Source organism: Hyperolius riggenbachi, chromosome 9 (assembly GCF_040937935.1).
Source record: "Hyperolius riggenbachi isolate aHypRig1 chromosome 9, aHypRig1.pri, whole genome shotgun sequence".
Lineage (NCBI taxonomy): Eukaryota > Metazoa > Chordata > Amphibia > Anura > Hyperoliidae > Hyperolius > Hyperolius riggenbachi.
The window spans coordinates 62,371,360-62,399,260 of record NC_090654.1 but is presented as its reverse complement, the minus strand read 5'-3'; the positions used below and the strand labels follow the sequence as shown (position 1 = coordinate 62,399,260).

At 43.9% G+C, this 27,901-nt stretch overlaps 1 protein-coding gene across 1 annotated transcript; it reads right to left on the bottom strand.

The window, feature by feature from the left end:
• Window positions 1-216: 216 nt before the first annotated feature.
• APEH (acylaminoacyl-peptide hydrolase) lies at window positions 217-27,901 on the bottom strand. Its single transcript, XM_068252913.1, has 22 exons — window positions 27,798-27,901; window positions 26,578-26,707; window positions 22,953-23,079; window positions 22,785-22,875; window positions 22,628-22,703; window positions 21,225-21,382; window positions 20,103-20,240; window positions 19,917-20,008; window positions 19,806-19,846; window positions 19,555-19,676; window positions 11,924-11,984; window positions 11,745-11,842; window positions 11,213-11,267; window positions 8,697-8,785; window positions 8,470-8,608; window positions 7,423-7,506; window positions 7,262-7,342; window positions 7,070-7,158; window positions 3,905-4,095; window positions 3,303-3,405; window positions 773-879; window positions 217-690 (listed from the first exon to the last, which is right to left on the bottom strand). The coding sequence occupies exons 1-22, from the start codon at window positions 27,810-27,812 to the stop codon at window positions 585-587; spliced, it is 2,193 nt and encodes a 730-aa protein (XP_068109014.1). The 5' UTR covers window positions 27,813-27,901; the 3' UTR covers window positions 217-584.

Genomic DNA, 27,901 nt, shown 5'->3' with positions numbered 1-27,901 from the left:
AAGGGGGGACAAGGAGAGGAACAGACAACACATAAATGTATGTAAAGCAAACAACAACATTACTATACACTGCTAAAGGGGCCGTCTGCTAGGCATTTTCTTGGCTGTTTATAAAACACCTGTGTAAAAGAGGCTTAAAGGATACCCGAAGTGACATGTGACGATAGACATGTGTATGTACAGTGCCAAGCACACAAATAACTGTGTTGTGTTCCTGTTTTTCTTTCTATGCCTGAAAGAGTTAAATATCAGGTATGTAAGTGGCTTTTACCTCTTTCTTGCTCTCAGAAGCCATTTTCTGCTAGGAAAGTGTTTTATAGTTGGAATTTCTTATCAGTGAGGATCACACTGTAGTCACTTCCTGACTGAGTCAGCCACTTGCATACCTGATATTTAACTCTTTCAGGCAGAGAAAGAAAAAAAGTAACACAGCATAGTTATGTGTGTGCTAGGAACTGTACATACACGTCTATCTCATCATGTCACGTCACTTCGGGTATCTTTAAAATAACAGAGAATTATTGTTTGGAGCTGGCAATGAATTATCCATTTTGGCTGGAGCTGCCCCCCTTTGTGCTTGAAAATTAAGGGTTCAGATGTTTCAGGATCCACAGTGCAATATTCATAAAGCCGTCAGACTCAGCATCCACCTTGGCTAGAGAGTGGTTGTTGCCGGGATACCACAGTAACCTGAGGAAAGATGGGAACAGGTAAAGATCAGTCTATAGATGAAGAGTGATAAATAAACAATAAACAGAAGATGAACACTGACCGTGCCGTCACTCCATGAGCTCTAAGTGCTTTGTAATACTCAAGACCCTGAGTGTTCGGTACCCGTCTGTCCTCCTCCCCCAACATCAACAGCACCGGGGTCTTCACCTGCCAAACACACAAAGTGACCACCTTATGACCATTTCTGGAAGCATTTATCAATTCAAGCATTCCAAGCCCTCCACTGACAGGATCACATCTTTTTCTAGAATTCTACAATTATACACATCCACCGGATACAATGGAATGCTAAAACACCCTGCTGCATGTAAACGGATCTCTCTCAAACAATATCCTTCAAGCATATATAACATGAGAGAGACAAGTAAAAGGTCAGCATATAGAACAAGGTTATACCACATTTCAAGAGATAAAAAAGGAAAAATGAACACAACACATTCTTACCCCACAGAGAAGCTGGAGCTACCACTGATCAGCACCAACATTGAAACCACGGATGGACAAAGTCAATAACATTGTTCATCAATGGAATTTGCTGATAAGACTAATCCAAACCATGGCATCCCCATCTCCCACCTTACAGAGGAACTTTAACCCAGGATTGATCATCATCCCAATCAGTAGCCGATGCACCCTTTCCCACCACAAAGCTTTGCCTTTTCTCAAAAAGATACATTTCTCATAGATCATCAGGGACGTCTGTGTGGCCGATATTGAGGTGAAACCCCTCCCACAGTGTGATGTCAGGGCAATGGCTTAGACAGTTTCCTGTCTGTGCACATCGTTGCATTGTGGGAAATAATGGCTGTTGCCAACTAGGCAAGGTGTGTGAGAGAGCGAGTGTGTATATCCTATAGCCTATACATAGTGGGTGTGTTTATAAATAAGTACAGTGTCTGCTGTCCTTTTTTCTCATGTCTAGCAGAGGTAAAGGTGATGACCTGCAGGCTCACAGTGGATTAAACATGAGGGAATTACACGGCTAGTAGCAAACATGTCTTGATACATCTTCTACTATTTAACTTCTCACTTTACAATGTGTTCATTTACTGTTTTTCCCCTACTAAATATCTTCTGGTGAAGTTCCTCTTTAAAGCACAACTGGCCTGAGGCAAAGCAATGCAAGGTAAGCAATGAGATACATTCATGCTGTACCCACAGACCTCTGTATGTAATGAGAGGAGGAACAGACAGTGCTGAGATATGTGGATCCAGCATGGACAGCCCTCAGAGCTTACCTTATGTGGCTTAGCCTCAGGTCTGCAGCTAACATCATTTTTGTGCAATAATACACAGTTCAGAAGCCTTGTAGAGACCATACCTCTATGGGTTGGAGCTGGTTTAGTAGCACAAGGGGGAACCAAGCAACATTATACAAATGCTTTCCGGGTTTTGAGTGATCAGTGTATATACGTACAAACGGTATATTTGACAGACCCTATGTTTAGAGACTCCCACAGGAAGCAAATGCAATGAGGCAACCTTTATCTTCAGCAAAGCCTTCATACACACAGTATAACAGACGATGCCCAAGGTGCAGTCATCCCCTGGAGTCAGTTAGCCAGTGCAAAGACTCCGACCAGGGTACCTCAAATACAAAACCTCCAAGGAAGCAGCTGCCCAGGTATACTATGTCCTGGGATGTGCCGGTGCCAGGCCAGCTTCTTTTCTGAAATATATGCATCTTTGCAGCCAGCGGTGAGCCACCTCTTCTTACATTTTTGGTCCTACCAGGGCACCTCCCCTGGATATATTGTTACACAACATAAAATAATAAAAACAAGGGTTTGCTTGCAATTAAGCTGTGGTCATGGACAGAGCACACAACACGATGCAGTCCTTAAGCACCTTCCTCGGGAAGGTCCGCCTAGTTTTCTTCATTTGAAGTTGTGCAACATTCACTTAACAGGCCTGGAACAAATGCAGCCGTATAGGAGGATGTCAGTGTGCAATCTGCCATCAACAAATATATCAGAGTACAAGAACATGAGACTGACGGTATCCTGTTACTACATAAATAAAAAATGTGCTAAAACCCTATATGTAAAAGTGAATATTCTTCTCCATTTCCCATGATGAAGCCATAGGGGGTACCTCTGTCAGATATTTAAAGAGAACCAGAGATGAAGCAACCTCATGTATTTTACCTTATAAATCAGTGGGAACATGACAGTAAACACCTAATCTGCTCTTTGTTACATTGTTCTCTGTTTAATTTGCCTGTTATCACCTCTAAGATAAGAATCCCGACTAAGCAGTCGGTCTGGCTTTGCTACAGAATAATTATAGCTGAGACTGTGTTCTTTGCTGTCTTCAAGTCCAAGCCTGCCCCCTGCTGGCTTTGCTCAGGAATCATTATAGCTGAGTCATTATAGCAAAGCCAGAATCAATGCTCAGTCCGGGATTCTTATCTCAGCTAGATAACAGACACTTTTAGCAGTGAGGATGGAACAGAGAGCATGGTAAATGTTTTCTCTAATGTTCCCACTGATTTCTATGGTAAAATACACAAGGGTGCTTCGTCTCTGGTTCACTTTAAACCTATGCAATAACTCCTGCTGTAAAAATACCTTCGAAATATGTACAATGGGGGATTTATTTAACATTTCCGACCACCGAACAGCATCTGGAACAGATTGATAAGAGTATTTGAAGCCAGACTCCACGTGACACCTGTAGGGAAGAGACGAGATATGGGTGAGATCGGTGCACAGAACAGAAATGCCCAATTATACAGACCAGCATCGTACAGCAGAAAACAAGGTATAGAACACTTGTCACTAGACTCAGAGCCGGTTGTCTCATGAGGCAAGGTGAAACATTTGCATCAGGCGGCAATGATTACAGCCTAATGTGGCAGCTTGGATCTGTAGGTGCGTCCATGCATACAGAGGCACCTGAGGCCTGCAGGTTAGTGTGGGTGGCACAGTTATGGGCTTGTGTTGGCAGTGCAGCTGTGGGCAGCAGCTAAGTGTTGGCAGTGCAGTGGGGGCATAGACTTGTGTTGGCTGGCAGTGCAGTTGTGGGCGGCAGCCAACGGTTGGCAATGCAGTTGTAGGTGGTGGCTTAGTGTGGCAGTTGTGATATGAGTGCTAGACATGCATGCAATTCTTTTGAGTATCAGGGGGTTTCTGGTTGAATAGAATAAAAGGCAAATAAGAATTTATCTCACCAGTCTGGGATATCTGTGGACCCAACCATTGCCGGGATGTTTATCACAGGATTGCGCATGATGCAGGCTTTGTAGAAATCGGGGTATTGTCCAATCAGATGGCTGGAGAGGAATCCTCCATGTGACCCGCCACATAGTACAACCTTCTGTGGATCTATTGGTTCTTCCTGCAGAACCTGCAGCACTGCTGTCTGTTTGTGTAGAGAAGTGAGGAGTTACACTGCCATCTGGTGGCAGAACAGGAAACAGATATGAAGCAACAGCACTAAGAGACGGATATGTAAAAGCCCACCTAAACATAGAATTGAAAAAGACAAAATCAAGCTGACAAGATGAATATAAACAGCGAATAGAATAAAAGTGCTGGACATAAGTCAAGCACAGCTATAAAGAAAGGTTTTAAATTAGAAATTACAGTGCCAATATGGGACTTATTTACAATAAACAGCATTTGTGCTTTTGGAACTTAATCACTTGTGTTTTTGATTTAGTTGGGCTTCAAGAAAAATGTTTCCTTTCTGAACCAGAATGTATTTGCAAATATTCAGCTTTGGATGACTAAGAAGTTACTACCACAATGCATCACTTCAAGACAATAATGTATCAGGTGCATAACTTAACTATCCCAGGCCCCCCACAAAATTCAGCAGTTTGCCAATGTCCCCTCCCCTCCCGTGTGTGCAGTGCCTCCTGTCACAAATAAGACACACAAGACACACACACACACACACACACACACACACACACACACACACACACACACGTGTGCAGCTCATGTCATTCCCCCCCCCCCTTGCAGAGTAGCATGAAAGCGGAACTTAATACTGTAAATTGTTTCGGTGGTGGGACAGGTCCTCTTCACCTCCTCTTCAGAGAATCTAATGTGCAGCCAGTCCAGCCTGCTAGATGATAGGCTGCATGCTGCAAGAGGAAGTGAAGAGGACCTGCCACGCTGCCCGAAAGAGGTACAGTATGAAGCTCCTTTTTCACGCTATTCTGTGCCCCAGGAGAAGGCTCCCTCAGCCCTCCCCATGACTTCAGGGCTATTGTTCCACCCCTGGTATGAATATGTATATCATCCCTTTATGTCCACCAAAAAGGGGAAAAAGAACTGCTGGTTTATAGCACACATATAGCCTACTAAGTTGTTTACAGTTATACAATTCAGCTTGTAGACATCGGTTTTTGGCTGTTTTGGACTTAATTGTTGAAAGTTTGAGACGGATAAGGCACTACAGTGGGACTTAGGAGTTACGGAACACTAATGTTATATCATGTGGAATCAGAACCACTAAACTCTTGTCAACTCTTTCAATTAATGACACCACTATCCTTGGCCTCAGACAGAAATAGAGAACTCACAACGCCACAAGACAGAGAACTGCAAATGGTGCAAGCACAACAAGCTCGTTCTAAATGCTGCAAAAACTGAATTAATAATGGACTTTAGAAGGAACCATCTTCATTCAACCTAGTCTTCATTGAAGTCACTGAAGTTACCAGGGTACCAAGCATTCGATTTTTAGACCATAACGAATGATCTTAAATGGGTGTGTGTGTGTGTGTGGGGGGGGGGGGGTGTTTGGACACCACCACCAAGACCCAGAAGATGGCCTCCTACGACAACTGAAAAAATTTGGTATGCCCTGGGGAGCTGCTGACAAGCTTTTATTCTGCCACTATTGAGTCTATCCTCTGCTTCTCCACCAATGGTATGCAGGCGCAACCGCTAGCGACAGATACAAGCTTCAAAAGTATCATGAACGCTGTGTAGAGGATCACTGAGACAACACCTGCCTCCACACATCAAGACTGTGGTCCAGGGCCAACAAGATAATTAATGACCCCTCCCACCCCGCAGCCAATTACTTCAACCTCCTCCCATCAGGTTGCCGCTACAGAACCATCCCCACTAAAATCTCCAGGCAGAGGAACACCTTCTTCCCCCAAGCATCCTTCTCCTGAACTCAAGGGCCTCCCTCAGCAAAAAATCCCTAATCTCCCACATCTAGTGCTTTTCTGGTCACTCTTGCCTCATTGAATCCATGTCCGTCAGTCAATGTACGTCATCCACATTGCACTGTGGCCAATGCAGCATTTACTACAATTTCCCGGTTTAGCACTTGTCGTACTTGGCAAATAAGCCGATTCTGATTTTGTAGAGAAGGAAAAAAGGGACAAAAAAAAAAACAAAAAAAACAAAAAAAAAAAAAACTTTTTACTGAAAATATTATTCCAAGTACAAGTCTGCCTCTCTAAAATAGCAGAAGTGAAATAATCAAGTGAGCAAGAAGTTACTCACACAATGATTCACTACAAAAAGTACTCAAAGGTTTGCTTTAAAATATGTGGAACGTCATACCGGAACGACAATGGCGAATAAATATTTAAAGCATGAGAAGAAGAGAACACCAAGAGCCCAATATAGTGTAGTATGTACTGGTAATGGAAGATTTATAGAGTATTTCAAAATGTAATACTCACAAACCAGTGTTACCATTAGGCAACCACTGTCTAGGCAGGTGGGGAGATTGTCCTGACCCCACTCAGGATTAAGAAGTCGCTCTCTGTAGTAGAAGAAGGAAGTGGGCACAACCCTCCACCTAGGGTGGACTCAATGTAGCAATAAGATAAACAGAGGTGCCAAAAGGATAAAAGGGACTAAATGAGCTTAAAAACAAATTTGGTAATAGAGGAGGCAGTGGTGGACTTACCTCCTCCAAGCAGAACACACGACTGTAGATTTTCAGTCAAACAAGTTATTGGGTACTCCAAAATAAAGTGCAACACGTTTCGCAGGTTAAACCTGCTTCCTCAGGCAATACAGATAGGAGTAAAAAAGCATCTGCTAGTAACATCAAAGCTGAGTGCCTTTTTAAGCTCATTTAGTCCCTTTTATCCTCTGTTTATCTTATTGCTAAATATTCAAAGCAGTCAGTCACAAAAAACAAGCCTATTAGTCAGTAGCCCAAGCCCACACCATAGTACTTTTGATTGTTGCACCTGATCCATAACCCAATTATACACACAATGTGGTCTATCTGAACACAACCCATAAATCAGATACCCTGTAGCTACCTACCTTGATGCACATCTCCACCGAATGGTTCCTATTTTATAAAACAGCAGAGAAGTGGAGGGATGTGAAGGGTCAAGTGGATTTACCTGAACGTCTTTCACATCCTGATCCCCGACTCTCCCAGTTAGACTCTGGACACTGTCTTGTCCAAATCCAAGTGACCCCCGATAATTCACTGCAAGCAGAGAAAAGCTTGTGGAAATTTTGGAAGCACGGATCTGTATTCAGATGTCAAATCAAGGTGTAAGTTTCAATAGAGCAAAGAGCTTCAAACTCACCTAATAGCACAGCGAAGCCCATCTTACACAAGACTGCCGGGAACAACATCCACTCGCTAACGAAGATGGAGTGTGGTCCACCTGGGAGGAAAAACTGAGAGTGACCAAGAAGTCCCTCAGACAGACTCCAAATAACACATAAGACACAACCAGCAACCCACCGTGAGGGAACACCACCAGTGGAACTTTCTCCTCCAGAGTGGCACTCTGGGGCCTGAGGAAGATCGACTCAAAATCCAAACCAGCTGAAAAGCAAAACTTCTCTGTAAAGTATGATTACATCACGGAGATACACAGCCAGCACATAACAAAACCAACATAGGATCAATAGCAGAATATATGAAGAATGACGGTAAAGGCAAAACAACAAAAAAAGAACTCTGGTGTGCAGATACTGGACTATTGGACTGTATGAAGGAGCTGTTGACATCCCTCTATACAACCTATTCACAATAGTGTTTTCTGGAACAAGGGAAGGACTGTCCCAGGGGGCAGGGAGGCATTTTCCTCCTGGGCCACTCCCTTTCTGTTCAAAAGACCTGTATGGAGCGAAGCAAGTGGTTTCAGCGCATGACGCTCAGCACCGAAACTAGGTAACAAGTAATGTTAAACTGTGTGTGGCGCATAAAAGTAATTTGAGGCTCTGACGATTGCCGGACCCAGAATAACATATCCGAGTTGCGAAAACTTGGAGGGGGAATAGTATTTCATGCCGCCGGGGATTTGAGTGGCAGCAGGGTGAGCCGTCATTCAGCTCACCCTGTGCCCAGCCTACTGGCGGCGTAAATATACGTACTCGTTTGGAGGCCATCTGCATTTGCCGATAGGGTTACACTGTAGCTAATTCAGCCGTCGCTTCCATGAGGCTTCCTCTTTGTTAAGAGACAACTCCTCCTTTTCAATGACTGCAGTGTAGTTGTGAAGGTCACATTCTCTGTAATGACATCTTGGAGAGGAAGCCACATAGGTGTGATTGAAACACACACACTTTTTATTGGATGTATGAAAAGAATCTGGATAAATATCTCTATACTTCACAGAAAGTCTAGTCTACAGTAAATTTTATGGCAGCTCCCAAACATTTCCTGCAGTACCATTTATCTGGTGGCCATTTATAGGAAGATCTGTGCATAGACCATGAAGTATCAGAGAAAACAAGGACACAGCATCTGTAAAGCGCTCAGACGTTGCAGGTTTCTATGACTCACGGAACTGGGCATTCTCCTGTTCTTTAGGAGGTTTGTGGGTCTTGTAGCTCCAGCTGATCTCTGCTATAGGGTTCTCCTCTTCTAGTGATACCCAGCGGATCTCTTCCTCCTTCCCAGCTGATGGCAGGAATCCAACTTTCTGTACAGAGAGGGGGGGGGGGGGGCTCTGTGAGATAGGGAGGAGCCTATAGAGCAAGAAGAGGGGCAACCATATAAAAACAACTTACCACAGTTGGAGGACAGTTCGGGGAAGAGAAAGTGACAACAAGGAGGTCACGGTCAATCGCCATCAGCTTCCAGCTGCCAGGGGAGGACTCTGCCGGGAGAAGTAGGTATCACATGATAAATTATTTTGCGTATGGGATGAATGTACAGCATCCACCAATCCAATTACCCCAACCTACACGTCCGTCTCCCATGCTTCCAGTCTACACCTTGTCCATTAAGCTAATCTATGCCCTTGTCCTACCATAACTCCAAACTACCCTGCCCATCAGAAATGGGTAATGAACTGTAAATACATTCTGGCTTGCATGTAAAATTGTAAGCAGCTTGGAACTGGGTCACCATCCCAAACCTTCACCATGTCCATCATCGCCCACCATCTACAGTCCATCATATCCAACCATCCCAAATGTACACCGGCCATCACCCTTTCATTCTTTCATCAACTCTTATAGCCCACACAATACCCCATTCTTCATCATCATGCTTTCATTCCAGTGTAAAATCTGCTACACCCGGGGTGCCCAATAAGTAGATCGCGACCGCCTATTTGGTAGATCGCGGCCATATGGCCGTGTCACATAAAATTTTGCGGCCGCTGGCCAATCAGTAAGCAGGGGAGGAGAGAGGCACGGCAGCTGAAGAGAGCCCACGACGTCATGGCTGGGGGCGGCACCGTGCACAACGCATCTGTTTTTAAGTAGCGCTGTTCATTTCTTTCCTATGTTTGATTTAAAACAATTCTTAATTTTACTGGTAGCGCGCCCAGGCTATGCATATGCATAGGTAGGATTTAGTTAGTGTTAGGTCCCCTCCCATGGAGGAAAGACTTCTTCGACAGTGGGAGGGACGAGTACCTAACAAATTGCATGCAAGCTGTTATTGGAAACTAACATCCTCCAAGTGGTAGACAGGTTGTATGTGTGCTTATTGTGTATTTGTATCCCATGAGTGGGGTCTGCACTTTTTTGCAGGTAAGCATTCATCTGTTTTTAAGTAGCGCTGTTCATTTATTTCTTTACAACGCATCCCTGCACGCTGCCCCTTTGCCCGACGAAGCGTTTCCGCAGCCTACCTATACTGTAAATGTTGGTAGATCTGGACTTGGCAAATTTTAAAGTAGCTCGCGAGCCGAAAAAGTGTGGGCACCCCTGTGCTACACTGTTAAGAGGTCTGTTACACGGGGGCAATACACAGCCCTAGAAACATTTGCAAAACAAAGCTTTGTGCACAAGAAGCCTACAGTACACACACCCTCTCTCTCTTTCAAGGGTCATGTTTAGAGAGCAGAGAAATGCTCCCACAGTACACACCATACTTAGGCCTCGATTTATAAAGCATTCCCGCATGCGGAAATGCTGAAACCAGTTGACTTTACCGACCACATAGCAAAATCTGTATTCATAAAGGCTGTTTCTGCATGAAAAGCCGACATTCCTGAGCAGAGCGATAAATCACCGCCTTGTGCGGTGATTACCGTAACAAATGTAACAAAATTTCAATTCATAAAAATTAGAGCAAGCGGTATGCGGACGGGGATTACCGCTACCTCGGATGTGGCGAAAGCGTGCGGAATACATTGCAGTGAATGGAACAGACCTCCCAAGCTGCAGCAGAGAGAGCAGTGCACGGAGGGACTCTGCCAGCTTCTGTGTTTCCGCCAGCCTACAGCGGGAAATCTCCGCTCTGCTATCGCAACTGGCAACATTTTATGAATGCCCACCCAGAAGTCTAAAATACCGAGCGCTGAGTTTTCCTGCACGGATTTACTTCACCGAACACACTTTTATGAATCGAGGCCTTAAGTCACAGTGATGATTGGTTGGTGTTAATTTGCCTTGATGAAAGATAAAGCATATGCAATAACTCAGTTGTAAGTTAGCAACTGTGGTTTCCCAATGCATCATTCCTGAATATGTAAATTATGTCTTTTTACTTCAAGGGCATAAAGAGATAATTTGCATATTCGGGAGTGATGCATCATGGGAAACCACATTTATTTCCTTAAAGTTGAACTATCGCAAATACCTTCTGTTTTAAGAAGGCAAATTACACTGAGCGTTGCTTTTTTATAGGAAGGCTTTTGGGTCTCTTTTTGTCCCCTAAACTATCCTAGTGGTTCTGGGTTACCTGAGCTGACTGGGTATTCTACTGATAATGGATTGTGAACAAATGTTTAGTGGAGAGGTGAAAAGAATGTGCAGTACCCTTGCTCAAAAGCACTATGCAGAATACAGGATTTACTGGAGGTCAGCTGGGTATCATAACAACAGAGCAATTATGCTTATCTGTAGATCCTTAGGAGAAAGCACTGTGTCCAGTTCAGCTCTCCCAAATTCCTATTTCCAACCCAGAGTATGAAATCCCCTGACTAGAATATTCCCTACTGACTTTTGAAATAAAATGCCCCCCTCCTCTCCCCCACACAAATTAAGTACACTAACTGGATGAAGGAGACATGAAGAGCATATGGAGGCTTGTTGCCATGGAGAATATACACACTGTGCACTTCTTGTACCTTTAGAATGAAGAGGAGTCAAACTTCTTGACATGGTGTCCACAACATACAGGCTCTGTGTGGAGAAGAGAAGAACCAGGTCACATGGTAGGAACCTAGAGCCATGGACTACCAGTGGTGCAGCACTATAAGGCCGTGAGAGAGGCAGCTCGCTGGCCACCTGAAGTGACCTTGCTTCTCCCCCTCCGTCCCTCTGCAGCAGCAGCAGCAGACTTACCACCTCAAACGTTCTAGCGACGGATGACATCTCTCCTCTGCAGCACACCCAGCATCCTCTCCTTCATAACAGCGGTATATCTTGTCATGTGATGCCGCTGTTACCGAGGAGAGGATGCTGGGTGCACTGCAGAGGAGAGATGACATCATTCGGAGCCGGTGAGTTTTCTGCTGTAGCTTCCACTCTACAGAAAGAGAAAGGGAATCCGGGGCTCATATGGCTATCTATGGTCAGAAGTTTACAGTGAGAGTTGGAGGGGACCACAGTAAATAGATATAGAAAATTTGGGATCAGATGCAGCACGGTCAGTGTTACCTGCTGGCTGCGAAGCGGCGTGTCCACAATCACCCTCTGACTGTCTGCTGACCAGCAGAATGATGCCAGCTGTGACGTGTAAATACCTTCAAAGTGTCCTGCAGAAACAGTGACAGAATTACACAGTAACATCACACTAGGCTGAAGGAGGCCCCAAACCAATGCTACCCGGCACTCACCATCACTGGATTTAGGCACAATGTCCACCACTGTGGAGGTTGCTTTAGTGTACCAGTCATACTGGAAAGAAGGAGTGAACAGATTAATTCTTGGCACAACGTGACACTTTCATCCACAATGTCCGCAGCTTTCAGCCAAATGCCTCTGCCAGTGATCCATCCCATTATTAAGCTACCCACATTACTGTGTGTGAGATAGCCATATATTACTTGATTGTCCATTGAGCGATTAAGCGACCTACTTTATTTTGTGTTCTACTACAGTGTGGTTGATCAACTAGAGGCCCCCACACTCCAAGCGAGATCTCATGTGATTCTCCTTCACTGATTACATAGTTACATAGTTATTTTGGTTGAAAAAAGACATACGTCCATCGAGTTCAACCAGTATAAAGTACAACACCAGCCTGCTCCCTCACATATCCCTGTTGATCCAGAGGAAGGCGAAAAAACCCTTACAAGGCATGGTCCAATTAGCCCCAAAAGGGAAAAATTCCTTCCCGACTCCAGATGGCAATCAGATAAAATCCCTGGATCAACATCATTAGGCATTACCTAGTAATTGTAGCCATGGATGTCTTTCAACGCAAGGAAAGCATCTAAGCCCCCTTTAAATGCAGGTATAGAGTTTGCCATAACGACTTCCTGTGGCAATGCATTCCACATCTTAATCACTCTTACTGTAAAGAACCCTTTCCTAAATAAATGGCTAAAACGTTTTTCCTCCATGCGCAGATCATGTCCTCTAGTCCTTTGAGAAGGCCTAGGGACAAAAAGCTCATCCGCCAAGGTATTATATTGCCCTCTGATGTATTTATACATGTTAATTAGATCCCCTCTAAGGCGTCTTTTCTCTAGACTAAATAAACCCAGTTTATCTAACCTTTCTCGATAAGTGAGACCTTCCATCCCACGCATCAATTTTGTTGCTCGTCTCTGCACCTGCTCTAAAACTGCAATATCTTTTTTGTAATGTGGTGCCCAGAACTGAATTCCATATTCCAGATGTGGCCTTACTAGAGAGTTAAACAGGGGCAATATTATGCTAGCATCTCGAGTTTTTATTTCCCTTTTAATGCATCCCAAAATTTTGTTAGCTTTAGCTGCAGCTGCTTGGCATTGAGTACGATTATTTAACTTGTTGTCAATGAGTACTCCTAAGTCCTTCTCCAAGTTTGATGTCCCCAACTGTATCCCATTTATTTTGTATGGTGCTAGACCATTAGTACGTCCAAAATGCATGACCTTACATTTGTCAACATTGAATTTCATCTGCCATGTATGTGCCCATATAGCCATCCTATCCAGATCCTGTTGCAATATGACACTATCTTCCTGAGAGTTAATGATTCTGCACAATTTTGTATCATCTGCAAAAATAGCAACATTGCTCACTACTGCATCTACTAGGTCATTAATAAATAAATTGAAGAGCACTGGACCCAGAACAGACCCCTGTGGGACCCCACTGCTAACAGTCTCCCATTTTGAGTATGATCCATTGACCACAACTCTTTGTTTTCTGTCCATTAGCCAGTTCCCTATCCATGAACACAGACTCTTCCCCAGTCCTTGCATCCTCAACTTTTGCACCAGACTTTTGTGGGGAACAGTGTCGAAGGCCTTTGCAAAGTCCAAGTATATCACATCTACAGCATTCCCAATATCCATATTAGCATTCACTACCTCATAAAAGCTGAGCATGTTAGTCAAACAGGACCTGTCTTTAGTAAACCCATGTTGATGCTGAGAAATAAGATTATTTTCTACTATGAAGTCATGTATAGTATCTCTTAGTAACCCCTCAAATAGTTTGCATACAACTGATGTTAAACTTACAGGTCTATAATTTCCTGGATCAGATTTTTTGCCCTTCTTAAATAATGGGAAAACGTGGGCTGTACGCCAATCCACTGGGACTCTGCCAGTTGCAAGAGAGTCACAAAAGATAAGATAAAGGGGTTTATCTATAACTGAACTTAATTCCCTTAGGACCCGAGGATGCATGCCATCCGGGCCAGGTGCCTTGTCTATTTTTAATTTATTTAGTCTTGCCTTCACTTCTTCCTGCGTTAAGTATTTAATATTACAGTTAGAAGATTGAGACTCTTCCGCCTCTGTAGTTTGCAACAGTGCTGTTTCTTTTGTAAAGACAGAAGCAAAGAAAGCATTTAATAACTCTGCCTTACCTTGGTCATCCACCATTGAGTTCCCATCCTCATCCTTTAGGAGTCCTATACAGTCAACCTTTCTTTTTTTAGAGTTAATGTACTTGTAAAACTTTTTTGGGTTAGATTTGATATCCTTAGCGATTTGTTTTTCAGCTTCAATCTTTGCCTGCCTAATTTCTTTTTTACAATTTTTATTGCACTCCTTATAATTGCTTAGTGCAGCCTCGGTCCCCTCCTGTTTTAAGACCTTATAGGCATTCTTTTTCCTCTTCATTTTATCTTTAACCTTTCTATTCATCCATAGAGGCCTTTTTTTATTCCTAGACATTTTGTTTCCATATGGGATATACATACTACAGTATTGATTGAGTATAAGTTTAAAAGCTTGCCATTTCCCTTCAGTGTCTTCCCCTTGTAGTACATTATCCCAGTTCACCAAACTTAGTGCCTGCCTAATTTGAGTGAACTTTGCTTTTCTAAAGTTCATAGTTTTAGTGGTCCCGCTGCCCCTTGGCCTATCAGTCACCAGCTCAAACGTTATCATGTTGTGATCACTATTTCCCAAATGTTCTTGAACCTGCACATTTGATACATTATCTGGTCTATTAGAAATGATCAGATCCAGTAACGCATTCCCCCTAGTTGGTTCAGTTACCATTTGAGTCAAGTAATTGTCCTGTAGTGCTGCCAGAAATCTGCTGCTTTTACCAGAATGGGTAGCCTCAATACTCCAGTCAATGTCTGGAAAGTTGAAGTCGCCCATAATTATGACCTCATTTTTACCTGCAGCTTTTTCAATCTGCTGTAGTAATCTCAGTTCTGCAGCTTCATTAATAAGAGGTGGCCTGTAGCATACCCCAATAAGCAATTGGCAACTTTTATTTCCACCATGAATATTTACCCAAACGGACTCCACATCTTCGCAATCTTCCTCCATCTCATCGTTGAGGACAGCTGTAAGAGAATTCTTAACAAAGAGACAAACCCCTCCACCTTTTTTCCCTGTTCTATCCCTCCTAAACACATTGTATCCTTTTAAATTAGCTATCCAGTCATGGCTTTCATCCATCCATGTCTCGGTTATTCCCACAATGTCATAGCCTTTGTCATTCAGAATGAACTCTAGTTCGTCTATTTTATTTGCAAGGCTCCGAGCATTGGTTACCATGCACTTTATATTTTTACCACCACATTTACCAATTTTGTTTACATGAAATTGGCTACTTGAATTTTTACCAACCTCCTTAATCTTTACACTGTCCCCACCCCCCTCTCCACCCTCCATAATGATAGGTTCCCACTGTCTTTTTACCTCATCTTGTCTATGTATTGAGACTTTATCCTACCGCCTCCATACAGATCCTAGTTTAAAATCTCCTCCAACCGTTTAGCCATCTTCTCCCCCAATGCAGCTGCACCCTCCCCATTAAGGTGCAGCCCATCCCTGCTGTAGAACCTGTAGCCGACTGCAAAGTCTGCCCAGTTCTCCAGGAACCCAAACCCTTCCTTCCTACACCAATTTCTCAGCCACTTATTTAACTCCCTAAGCTCCCTCTGTCTCTCAGATGTAGCACGTGGCACTGGCAGTATTTCAGAAAACACCACCTTAGAGGTCCTTGCTTTAAGTTTATCTCCAAGTACCTGAAAATCATTTTTGAGGACCTTCCATCTCCCACTAACTTTGTCATTGGTGCCAATGTGTACCATGACAGCCGGGTCTTCCCCAGCCCCACCCAGTAATCTGTCAATTCTTTCCGCTACATGCCGAACCCGAGCACCCGGGAGGCAACAGACTGTACGGCATTCGCGGTTTCTTCGACAGATTACCCTATCTGTGCGCCTAATAATTGAATCCCCTACCACCAGTACCTGTCTAGCCTTAGCTGCACTCCTATTCCCTTTCTCGTTACAGCAGTCTGCCCCTTGGTTGCTAAGGAGCACATCCTGCTGCAGCATTGCTACTCCTGAATCATCCTCCCCAATATTACGCAAACAAGCATACTTATTAGTGAGGGACAACTCGGGACTAGCCTCCCTGCCACTTTTTCCCCTACCCCTTCTAACTGTGACCCAACTAGCGGCTGCCTCTGCTTCTTGGTCTGGCTGTACTCCACCCTCCTCATCTTCAACGGTTCCATCCAGTGTCTGGATCGTGAGATCCAAGCTCTTCTCCATGTTGTGTATGCTTCTCATGAACAATGAACAATCAACAACGATGAACAATGTTGAGCCTCCATAGTCTATATAACTAAAAATTGAGCCCATGTCCATCAAAATTATATGAAAAATAGCAGATTTTTTAACGATCAACTGATATTTTCCATCTTGTCTGATCGAGTAAATTGGTCAATTCGACCAGATATCTTAAAGGATACCAGAGGTGACATGTGACATGATGAGATAGACATGTGCCTAGCACACAAATAACTATGCTGTGTTCCTTTTTTCCTTTCTCTGCCTAAAAGAGTTAAACATCAGGTATGTAAATGGCACTTCCTGTCTGGGTCAGACTACAGTGTGACCCTCACTGATAAGAAATTACAACTATAAAACGCTTTCCTACCAGAAAATGGCTTCTGAGAGCAGGAAAGAGATAGATAGAGTTGATAATTCATAGATTTTAGCTCTGGCATACTTCAATGAATGGGTCATCGAGCAAAAACAATAAAACAGTAAAAACTTAAAAAGTAGATTTACAATTAAAAAAAAAACTGCGGCATATCTTAAAAAGTAATTTTTAGAGGATAGATACAATTGTTTATTTCATTTGTTTATTTTCACCTCGGGTGTCTTGTACAGGAAAATTAAGTAATGTATGGACACATTAATTAATGGTCTCTATCTGCTGATCAAGTAGCCATGAGATGGATTATGAGCCAGAATGCCTGATTGAGCTTCCCATAGATTTAGCACCCTTCAGATGGATGAGATGAGGAGACTTGCCTTATATTTTGGCTAACTAGAAGTATACAGGACATGAGAAACGAGCCGGCTGCCACTGCTGGCCTTTCTTTCTTAATACTTTATATGCCTGCTTGACATACTCGACCACCCTTAGTACTTTCTGCATAACTGAATGGGAATCTGCTCTAACTGCAAAGTATGCCAGAAAGTTAATAAGGGAGAGGAAAGTTATGGCTATTCTACAACGATAGTGCAGGACAGAAAACTGCAGGGACTGTAGATAAAAGAACATAATTAAAGCAAGCCTAAAGCGAAAAAAAAAACGTATGATATAATCAATTGTATGTGTAGTATGGATAATGAATAAAACATTAGCAGCAAAGTGTCAATTTTATTTTCAGTTATGTAGCTTTTTTTCTTCATAACATTGCATCATTCTGTCATATTTGCAGCTTACAAACCACACTCTGTATTTTAAACTATAAAAAAGAGCAGAGCAAATGACCCTTTGAGCTTTCCTGCAGTAAAACCTTATCTCAAGCATCTCTCACTGTTTCTTGGTTGTGTAAGTGCTTCAGAAAACAGGACTGTATCCTATTATTATTTAGATAACATCTGAAGTTTAACACTTCCTGTACTGGAAAACAACATGAGCCTCTTTTCTTTGCTAATAATGTACTATTTCTTACCGTACTACACATCCAATTCATTATCTCAGAAGTTTATTTTCGCTTCAGGTTTGCTTTAAAGGGGAACTGAAGAGAGAGGTATATGGAGGCTGCCATATTTATTTCCTTTTAATCAATACCAGTTGCCTGGCAGCCCTGCTGGTCTATTTCTCTGCAGTAGTATCTGAATAACACCAGAAACAAGCATGCAGCTAGTCTTGTCAGATCTGACTTTAAAGTCTAAAACCCCTGATCTGCTGCATGCTTGTTCAGGGGCTATGGCTAATAGTATTAGAGGCAGAGGATCAGCAGGGTTGCCAGGCAACTGGTATTGCTTAAAGGGAAATAAACATGGCAGCCTCCATATACCTCTCTCTTCAGTTCCCCTTTAAGCTGAGTATCCTCTATAATAAAACCCTAACTGTTGCTGCGTCCAGCAGCTGTCCCTGTGTCCCACCTAGAGCCCGTTTTTAAACTAGTTTTTTTTAATAATGAAGAAGAGAAGAACCGAGAGCCCGATATGGTGTAGTATGTCAAGGTAATTGGATAATTAGAAAGAGTATGAATTGTATACTCACAAACCAGGGTTACCTCCAGGCAACCACTGTATAGGCAGGTGAGGAGATTAGCCTGTCCTCACTCAGGAATAAGAAGTCGCTCTCTGTAGGCTTGAAAAACAAGAAGGGGTATCCCCCTCCACCAAAGGTGGATACAATCAGTATTATGGTAGAGAACAGAGGCGCCAAAAGGATAAAAACAATATTTAAAAGTTTTAAAATTATTGCTTAGGAGGCAGTGGTGGACTCACCTCCCACAAGCACACACAACAACTGTGTATTCACAAAAGGGACATTTATTGGTATACTCCAAATAAGGTCGCAACGCGTTTCGCAGGTCAAACCCGCTTCATCAGGCAATTACAGGAAGGAGCACACAAACATAAATATTTGTATGATGGAATTCACTGGTGTGATTTAAATTAACGGGAAGAGATAATTAGCCACCTCTTCCCGTTAATTTAAATCACACCAGTGAATTCCATCATACAAATATTTATGTTTATTGATATGCAGTCTGTTCAGGATTTGTACAAATGTGTTGCCTCTTACCCCCAGTTGTGTGCTCCTTCCTGTAATTGCCTGATGAAGCGGGTTTGACCTGCGAAACGCGTTGCGACCTTATTTGGAGTATACCAATAAATGTCCCTTTTGTGAATACACAGTTGTTGTGTGTGCTTGTGGGAGGTGAGTCCACCACTGCCTCCTAAGCAATAATTTTAAAACTTTTAAATATTGTTTTTATCCTTTTGGCGCCTCTGTTCTCTACCATAATACTATTTTTTTAATAATATTAATTTATAATTTTCTCAGTGTTTCGCCATTGTAACATCTTTCCTCTCCCTGATTTAACATTCTGAAGTTTATCACAGGAGGCAACATCTTTACTACTGGTGGGTTATCTCTGTGGAATGTTTACTAATAGTTCTAAAGCCAGTAGAAAATATACCCGTTTTCCTAGAATGCTCTGGGGGAGAGAATTCCACATAACTAATTAGCCTAGGCTGGGAGGGACTGGGCTACATTCAATATACAGCAATATATAGCTATAGGAAGGGTTTCTGATGAAGAAAACAAAAACATTACCATAAAAGTGTGTATCCAAAATAATTGACTGCCTTCTACTCTATGACACTACAGTACCTCTTTAAGGCAATACAATTATCCTTTAATGATCTGTTAGCCATCCTTGTCACAGCTTTCAGTACAGTAACATGTAGATAGAGTTTCCTGGCATTACCTACAGTGCCTAGCAGTTTACTATGCTCACCAAGCACCATCTGTAATGCCTGGCAGATGGCACACAAGACAGGAAACAAGAGAGTATGTACCATGAGAAGTTGGCAGCACTGCTGATGAGGTCCAAAGACATCACATGTCAGATACACAATGCGGCACTTGTCTGGGCTCAGGCGTGGCGAGAAGACAGCAGAGGTGTCTGAGGACAGCGTCTCTGCAAAAAAGAGAGAGAGGGTACATGAAGATAAGTGTCTATTCCTTACTAGACAGGGGGCAGGACTGAGCTCTTCTATAGGACAATTGAGGTCATAAGAGTGCAGGTATACTTAGACAACTCACTCACCACATTTCCCACCAGTCAGATCCACGAAGAACAAAGCTGATCTGGGAACAAAAAGATCAGCATCAGAATCTAAACAAGCCCCAAATCTTGACCTGCAGAACACAGAATTACCTCCTATTGGCACAATACTTGAGGCCGACTCTGAAGGGGGAGTGCCACCATCCCACAAACACCACACCCGTGTCATCAGGGGACCAGAACGCCTGGAGGGAAGAAGGGAGAGAAGAGAAAGGAGTGCTAAGAGGGGAGGGGGGAAGTGTGATGTCACTAGAGAGGGAGTTGGGGGAGGAGCCTTACCTGTCCTGGAGACACATCCTCCGGGATTCCTTCTAGTACAGAAATATTGCTGCTCTCAATGTCCAGCACACACAGCACAGGCACGCTCTTATTCACCAGTCCCTCACCCCAATCTTCATGCAACACAAACTGATCCCCCTGCAAGAGATAATTAGCAGATAGAACTAATCTACTGACACCAAGAACTGCAACTCACAAGTTAATTGATGTGCTAATACTGATAAAATAACAGCATGGCCAGATGTGACATGGGTAATAATAATAATAATAATTATTAATAAAAATACGTTGCACTGATCAGAAAGGCAACAAAGCTAAGACTTCGCTAGCTTCGTTCCTTACTCTGATCCTGCACACCATGAGGTGTTTCCCTCCTTTTGCTCTTGTATATACTCGCGTATAAGCCTAATTTTTCAGCATAAAAAATGTGCTGAAAAGTTACTCCCTCGGCTTATTTCCGAGTCAGTGGAGCAAAAGAGATGGTGGAGCAGTTTTGTTAATGGCAGAGGAGTGTAAAGATTGTGCACTAGTGATCCTGTTCTTACCAGCTTGCGCTCTGCTGTGTCCGTGCCCCCCATCCCCTGCAACATGGTGTGCCGTGTGCGCTTCTCAAGACTACCTGTGTCCCCTGGCTTGTGGCATGCAAGCAACATGTCAGCGGTGCAATGATCGGGGATTCTTCCTGTGTGGCAATCACTGTCTCTCTATCTATGACATCATCTAGTGGCGTCTTGACACACAGCTGTATGATCCTGGGGCACATCTGGCTATGGGGAGGGGGTCTGACTTGTAGTGGGGGAACATCTGGCTACTGTGGAGGGGGCTTTATTAGGGAGGGGGCTTTTACGCGAGTCAATCACTTTTTCCTGGTTTCTGAGGTAAAAGTGGGTACCTCGGCTTATACATGGGTCAGCTTATATGCGAGTATATACGGTACATGCAAAATCTAGCAAGGTATGGGGTGGTTCTTTAAAACCAGTGCCTCAGGTGTGCAGAGATATCACTTTAGTCGTAGAGTGATTACATATCTGCTAAACACTGAAATATTCATTGTGTGTGGTTTATCGTTCAGTGACAACCAAAGGAGACACTGCTTCTATCCAGATCCTGCATGGTCCTCACCTTCACAGCTTTAGCAGCTCCATCCTCTTCCTCATCAGCGCCACCTGCAGGATCTCCAGCAGATGCCTCAAAAAAAGATTTGGCTTTGGGCCTCTTCTTCTCAGCAATGTAGAGCAGATGAGATTCTGAGTGTGACCAAGACAGACAACCAAACTGCTCTGAGGGGGGAAATGACAATTATGAGTAAAAGATCCGCAGGATACACACAAACAGCAATGACTGGCTAAGGGCCCATTGTCTGCATGTAGCGCATTTTGCGATTGCCTCTAACTGCGAATCGCTGGCGATCACGGTAGTGAAATACCTGCCATATACTCAATATTGCTCTAGCACTTTAAAAAGCGCTACTGATCACTGGTGATTCCGCATTTAGCGGCAATCGCCCCAGTGAGAACGGGCCCTAACAGACTCAAGTGTGAGGGTTACTGGTTGTCCAAGAGAACAAAGGGGCATCTAACATTAACAGTAGATTTACAGTCAAGGATACAGTATTAAAGTAAAAAAATCTACAACACAATGCACAGACACCACCTTGTTTCTAACCATTAGACACAACATTATTATTATTAATGTATATAGACAACATCTTCTGTAGCTCAGTACTTACTGTAGTACAAACAAATAATACAAACATTCATATAGCACTTTTCTCCTATCGGACTCAAAGCGCTCAAGAGCTGCAGCCACTGTTAGGGAGTTTTGCCTTAAAAGAAACTAGAGTAGTAAAAAAACTAAAGTTTTATACATACCTGGGGCTTTCTCCAACCCCCTCCGCACCACCGTCCTCAGCCTTTTCTGTTGCTGGCACCGGGTCACATAACTTCTGCCAGTAGTGGCCAGTGTGACGCAAGAGAAGTGCATTCTCTACGTATCTTTCCGGCTGCCGGAGAAATAGGTAGAGAGCGCACTTCTCTTGCATGGGGGTATGGGGGGCATAACAGTTGGACTTCCCTGGGGATTCTAATGGTCCCCCACAGACATCCTGTGCCCGCTCAATGAGTCACCGATGCTCTGGTCCCTGCCGCTGGTTCACTTCCGGAATTTGCGACTTTAAAGTTTCAAAACCACTGCGCCTGTGCGGCCTCGTCCTCGCTCCCGCTGGTGTCACTGGAAGCATACTGTGCAGGCATAGACCGTACTGCGTCTGCACAGTTCACTCCCAGTGGCTTCAGCGGGAGCAAGACCGCGGGGTTTTGCGATTTAAAGCAGCAAATTCCAAAAGTGAACTGGCGATGGGCCCCCCCCCCCCCCCCTTCCCCGTACAACATTCCTTTAAGTTAGCCAATAAATGGTGCCATCCTGATTCAAAACTTCTTGCTATTAATGATGGCTAACATGGTACAATACTCTGCTGAATGTCCAGATGATCTCTATTCTCGAGCATAAACTTAAATTCTTCTCACCATCCTCATAGACCTTGCCGTGCTTGTCCAGTGCTGTCAGGTTGATGCTCTTCACCTTGCGATTTTTGTCCCAGACCTGGAAATATATGAGGATAATCACATCAAACACAATTTCTACATTCAACACTTCCTCTATCCTCCTCCCCGGGCTTCTCACCTCCAGGAACTGGGTGTCATCTCCCTTTGTGTTCTTAGTCTGCCGCAGGACGGCTTTCAGCGCTCCAGATGGGGATTCTCTGCTGAGAAGCCTGGAGGAGAAGAGAGCGTCAGCCTATGCACTACATACTAGTCCGGACTGGCAGTGCATTCTGGGGGAATTACTTACTCTCCTTTAATCTCGCTGCCGTTCCCACACGCCCCAGCATACACCACTGCATTGTTGTCATGGAATATGATGTACTGGCGGCAAAACTTCACCTGCTCGCTGCGGTCCAGATCCCGCTGTGCCCATTCTGTGGAGGAAAGATGAAGGGATATATGTTCAGAGCTGCTATACAGCTATGACCATATAGGTTATTTATCCAGACACAGCCAAAGAAAAATGATGAATTGCTTCAAGACACCTGTTTCTAATCTAGAAGACATTTTGTCATAACCACAGAGCGACTTCTTCAGTTCCAATCAGGGAAGCAGAGTCCCGGGTATTTTATAAGTACAGGTAAACAAATGACTTCAGCCAACATTCAAGCTAGGGTCACACTTGCCAAAAATCGTGGGCATTTTCTGCAACACGAAAACGCACATAATGCTCGCCAATCGCAGTGCACTGGGAGCAATGTGCAGCAGGGAAAAAGCTGACATTGTTGCTTTTTAATCGCACAACGCGTGCAAATCATCTTTGCCGAAAGTCAGCTGTTCTCAGCTGGCTGATGGCCACGAATGCTGATTCCGCCACAGAAAAACACTGCCATTTTCTCACAGCCTTAAGTGTGATCTTACCCTGAGGGCGGTTTCACAGTGCATATCTGTGGCTGCGGTGCGGCCCATGGGCCGCACTGCACCGCCAAAAACAGCCTTTGGGGATTACCGCGTTAATATGTGGTAGTCCCCATCTGGCTGCAGGCCAAGCAGGAAGGGAAGCCCACTTCCTGTGGCCGGACCAATGACGTACGCAAAAGTGTATTGCTAAAATACGCTTCCGTGCATACACGACGGGTAAAACTTGTCGTTTTATAACACCCACGTCACCATAGACTTATATGACTTCCGGTCTGTCGCACGTCGCCACAGAGGTCGCACAGTAACGTAGGTTTGCGCTCGAGTTAGATTAGCTATTTCCTCCGTGCTGTGTCGCAAATAATGTGATATGTCCCATAGACTTTCATTGCCCTAGCGTTATGGTGCGGTAAAATGGCGCACTGCACCAGTGTGAAAGGCCCTTCAAGCAAAGTGGCACTAATTTGCACTCAAATAATTAACATCTGGATAATGAGTCTCAATTACTGTAGCTGGACTGTAAACACTAATAAAGAAGAAATTGATAGTGAAAACTGGCCGCCTGCAAGCCATTTGTCACACTTCCTCTGTATCATACATTTTGTTCTTAGTAATAACAGGTCATCTTTCTCACAGTCTTCATGGTATTGGGATGTGCAGCTGGGGATTGCATTTGCCGACTTTTACATAGATTTATATTTATAGATTTATGCATAATTGTATTATCCAATAATTATCTCATATGCCAGGACCCAATAGCTGGTCAAGGTAGGGCGAATAATTATAATCAGCAATTCATTCCAAAGTGTGTATCCATCTGGTCCAAGCCTTCCTTGGCTAAACAATGCTGTAATTCAGTGGACGTCTCCTGTACAGTAAAGACTAACCAACAAGCTCATGGTGAACCAGAACTCATTGGAGGGGCTACAGTAAATAAACCTATACTATACTTCCAGGAGACTGGTGATATTTCACAACACTAGTTTAATTTTTCTTGTTTCTCCGGTTATGTCAAGGAAATTCATATATTTACCAGTATATGACTGTGCAATGAATCAGAGGATGACGTATAGTTCTCTTTCCTTTTCTGTGTTTTGGCCTTGTGTTTATAATCTACACACCATCAAGGGGTGTAACTAGAAGGGCGCAGCCACTGTGATGGCAGGGGGTCCAGAGCAGTGGGGGGCACCCGATAACTAAAATTCCCTTTCTCCGCTAAAGGGGTCTATACTTCAGATCAGGTGTTTTTTGTGGCTACACTTGTTACGCAAGTGAAGATCATGTAGACCACACTTGTTTTATGGTCCTTGTGAGATGGGCCTCAGGCCATGAAGGGCACCAAGGAGAGGCAAGGGGAAGGGGAGTGAAGATTGGGGAGGGCCCAATCAAAGTTCCACTGGGGGGCCCCCATGGATTGTAGTTATGCCACTGATCACCATCCTAATACCCGGTTCACATCGACCGTACCAGAACTGATCCTAACGGATGTAAACAGATCCAACGTTAACCTATGGAAATGTTCAGTTCACATTGCTCTGTTAGAACGAATCCGTTTGGCACGTTCTGCCAAATGCACCACAAGTTTGTGGAAGCTGCGATAATTCTGGAGTGACGGTGATTCGCATTGACCACTCCCTAATTTAACACATCAAAAACTGATGCCAAATAAATCCATTTCAATGTGCTATGTCCAAATCAACTCAAAGAAGTAAAAAAAAAAAAAAGAAGGAAAGCCATGCTTATGTACTATCCCCTGTAAAGACACTCTCAGTTCTCTGGCTATCCTCCTCATATTACAGCAGAGCATGGCTGCTATGATGGGAGGCATTCTTTACGAGGGAGAATGTACAGCACTGGTCTAGTTTAGGGGACCCAGCAGAAAACCTCTTTAGTAGTGATAAGCTCACCAGTAGTGAGCTACCCAAATCCGTGATTAAAACATTAAAATGAGGCTTAATTGCCTCAAATGTGCGGCTGGGAGAGAGGGGGTTACTTACCCATAAGTCCACTGTCCTGTATGCGTTCCAAACGTCTTGCACGCGTTGCAAGTATCAATACGTGCACTTCCTCCTTTTGGCTTGAAGGTCCAATAGACACGTGCAAGACGTTTGGAACGCATACAAGACAGCAGACTTATAGGCAAGTAACCCACTCTCTCTCAGTCGCACACCTGAGGCAATTAAGCCTCATTTTAATCATGGATTCAAGTAGCTCACTACTCGTGAGCTCATCACTACTCATTAGGGAACAGTTCTCCAATCACAGTGCCCTCTACAGCATGAAGCATTGTGATTGGCCGAATAGTGTAAGTGCCGCTCACCCAATGATGTTAGCAAAATGTCCCTTGGAGGTTTCCTACTGTGTCCCCTAAACTAGATTAGCCCCGAACGTACCAATGTACGTTATATCTGAATGTAGAGCTTCAGATAAAATACACCCTTCAGTCCAGCGCTGCGTAATATGTTGGCGCTTTATAAATACAATAAATAATAAATAAATTTGTACATGAGTGTCACACCAGGAAACATCACAGGTGGCTTCCTCATAGCAGACTCTGAGAAGAAACCAGAAAAAAGAGGCGAGTGGGGGAAAGGTGACCAAACTGGAAACACTACTTCTCTCTCATCTGTGATAATGTATTCCTGTCACACATCTCCGATTGTCTCAACGCGACACGTGACCTTTGTGACTTTCCATAAAGGGACATCACTAAGACTTTGACAATGAAATGATTAAGTGTTCCACACATGCCTCAAAGGAAAAAAAAAAACAACAACAGTGAAAATAGGAGAATACACAATTTCAGATATACCAGGATAGGCAGTAAATGGCATGAGGGGGCCCTCTGCTGGTCCTAAGCATCAACTACAGGCTGATTAAAACCATGCCAAAAACCAATGACCAGCTAGCTGTCTTTCATGTGCATGGCCAGACTTATGCGACCTACAACCTGCCTGGCTGCTGTAAGCATTGAGACACGAGCACACCGCTGAAAAGTTAGAGCTGCCACCCACCTGTGTAGATGTTGCTGTACTTCCCTCCATATTGGGTGGTAACCTCCGGCCCAATAGAGACACCGGTTAGCGATGGGAACTGGCTGAGGCTTCGATAAAGAGAGGTGATGTCTTTGGGGTTTCTGATAATCTGGAAATTATACAGCACAGGAACAGGTAGAGGGGTCATTATACCCACCATTCACAAATAACTGACATACTCTGGGACTTGTAGTGTATTGGAGTAATTAGGTAGAGGGGATACTCTGGGACTTGTAGTGTATTGAGGTAAGGAGATACAGGGGATATTCTGGGACCCATTTCCTGTTGGGGTAATGGGTACAAGGTGCAATAGTACCTGCTAGCCACAGAGTAGTTTCAATTATTGTGGGGAGTCCAGTGCGGTGAGAGGTCCATCAAACCCCTGATAAGAGTTCCAATCAATCGTACAATCCACATAGGACTCGACCCTCCATAGATGATTAAACTGATTTTTATTGTATCCATTAGCGGTGATATAGCACACTATAGCTTTTAGTGTGCTATATCACCGCTAATAGATACAATAAAAATCAGTTGAATCATCTATGGAGGGTCGAGTCCTATGTGGATTGTACGATTAATGGGTACAAGGGACACTCTGGGTCTTGTTGCCCATTTAAGTAAGGGGACACTCTGGCACTTGTAGTCCTTTGCAGGGCATACATGCAAAACCGGTGCTGGGAAAAATGGCTGATCTTGCTACTGCAAAAGTCGTGGTACAGGGGGCACTCTGGGACTTGTAGTCCTTTGGGGGTAAGTAGGCACTCTGGGACTTGTAGTCCATTGGGGGTAAGATGGAACAGGGGCACTCTGGGACTTGTAGTCCTTTGGGGGTAAGTAGGCACTCTGGGACTTGTAGTCCTTTGGGGGTAAGATGGAACAGGGGGCACTCTGGGACTTGTAGTCCATTGGGGGTAAGATGGAACAGGGGCAATCTGGGACTTGTCAACCACTGAGGGTAAAGCAGTTCAGGGGCCAGTCAGGGACTCGTAGTGTGTTGAGGCTAAGTAGGCACAGGGGACACTCTGGGACCTGTAACCCTTTAGGGGGGGTACAATGAAAGAACACACTGGGACTTGGAACTCTTTGGGGAAAGGGAGTACACAGGGATTTGTAGTTCTGAATCAAGTGTTGCTACCGTAGAATACAGGGATCTGCTGTCCCCAGTAGAAATAATCCTACTACTCTTAAACACTTACCTTTCCTGCCGCCATGACAGTCACTCCTGCACACCTGGCCACGCCCTAATCGCGTACAGAGCTTCGCTAAACGCACTCATTGGACCAGTCTCTTTTTTTGTGGG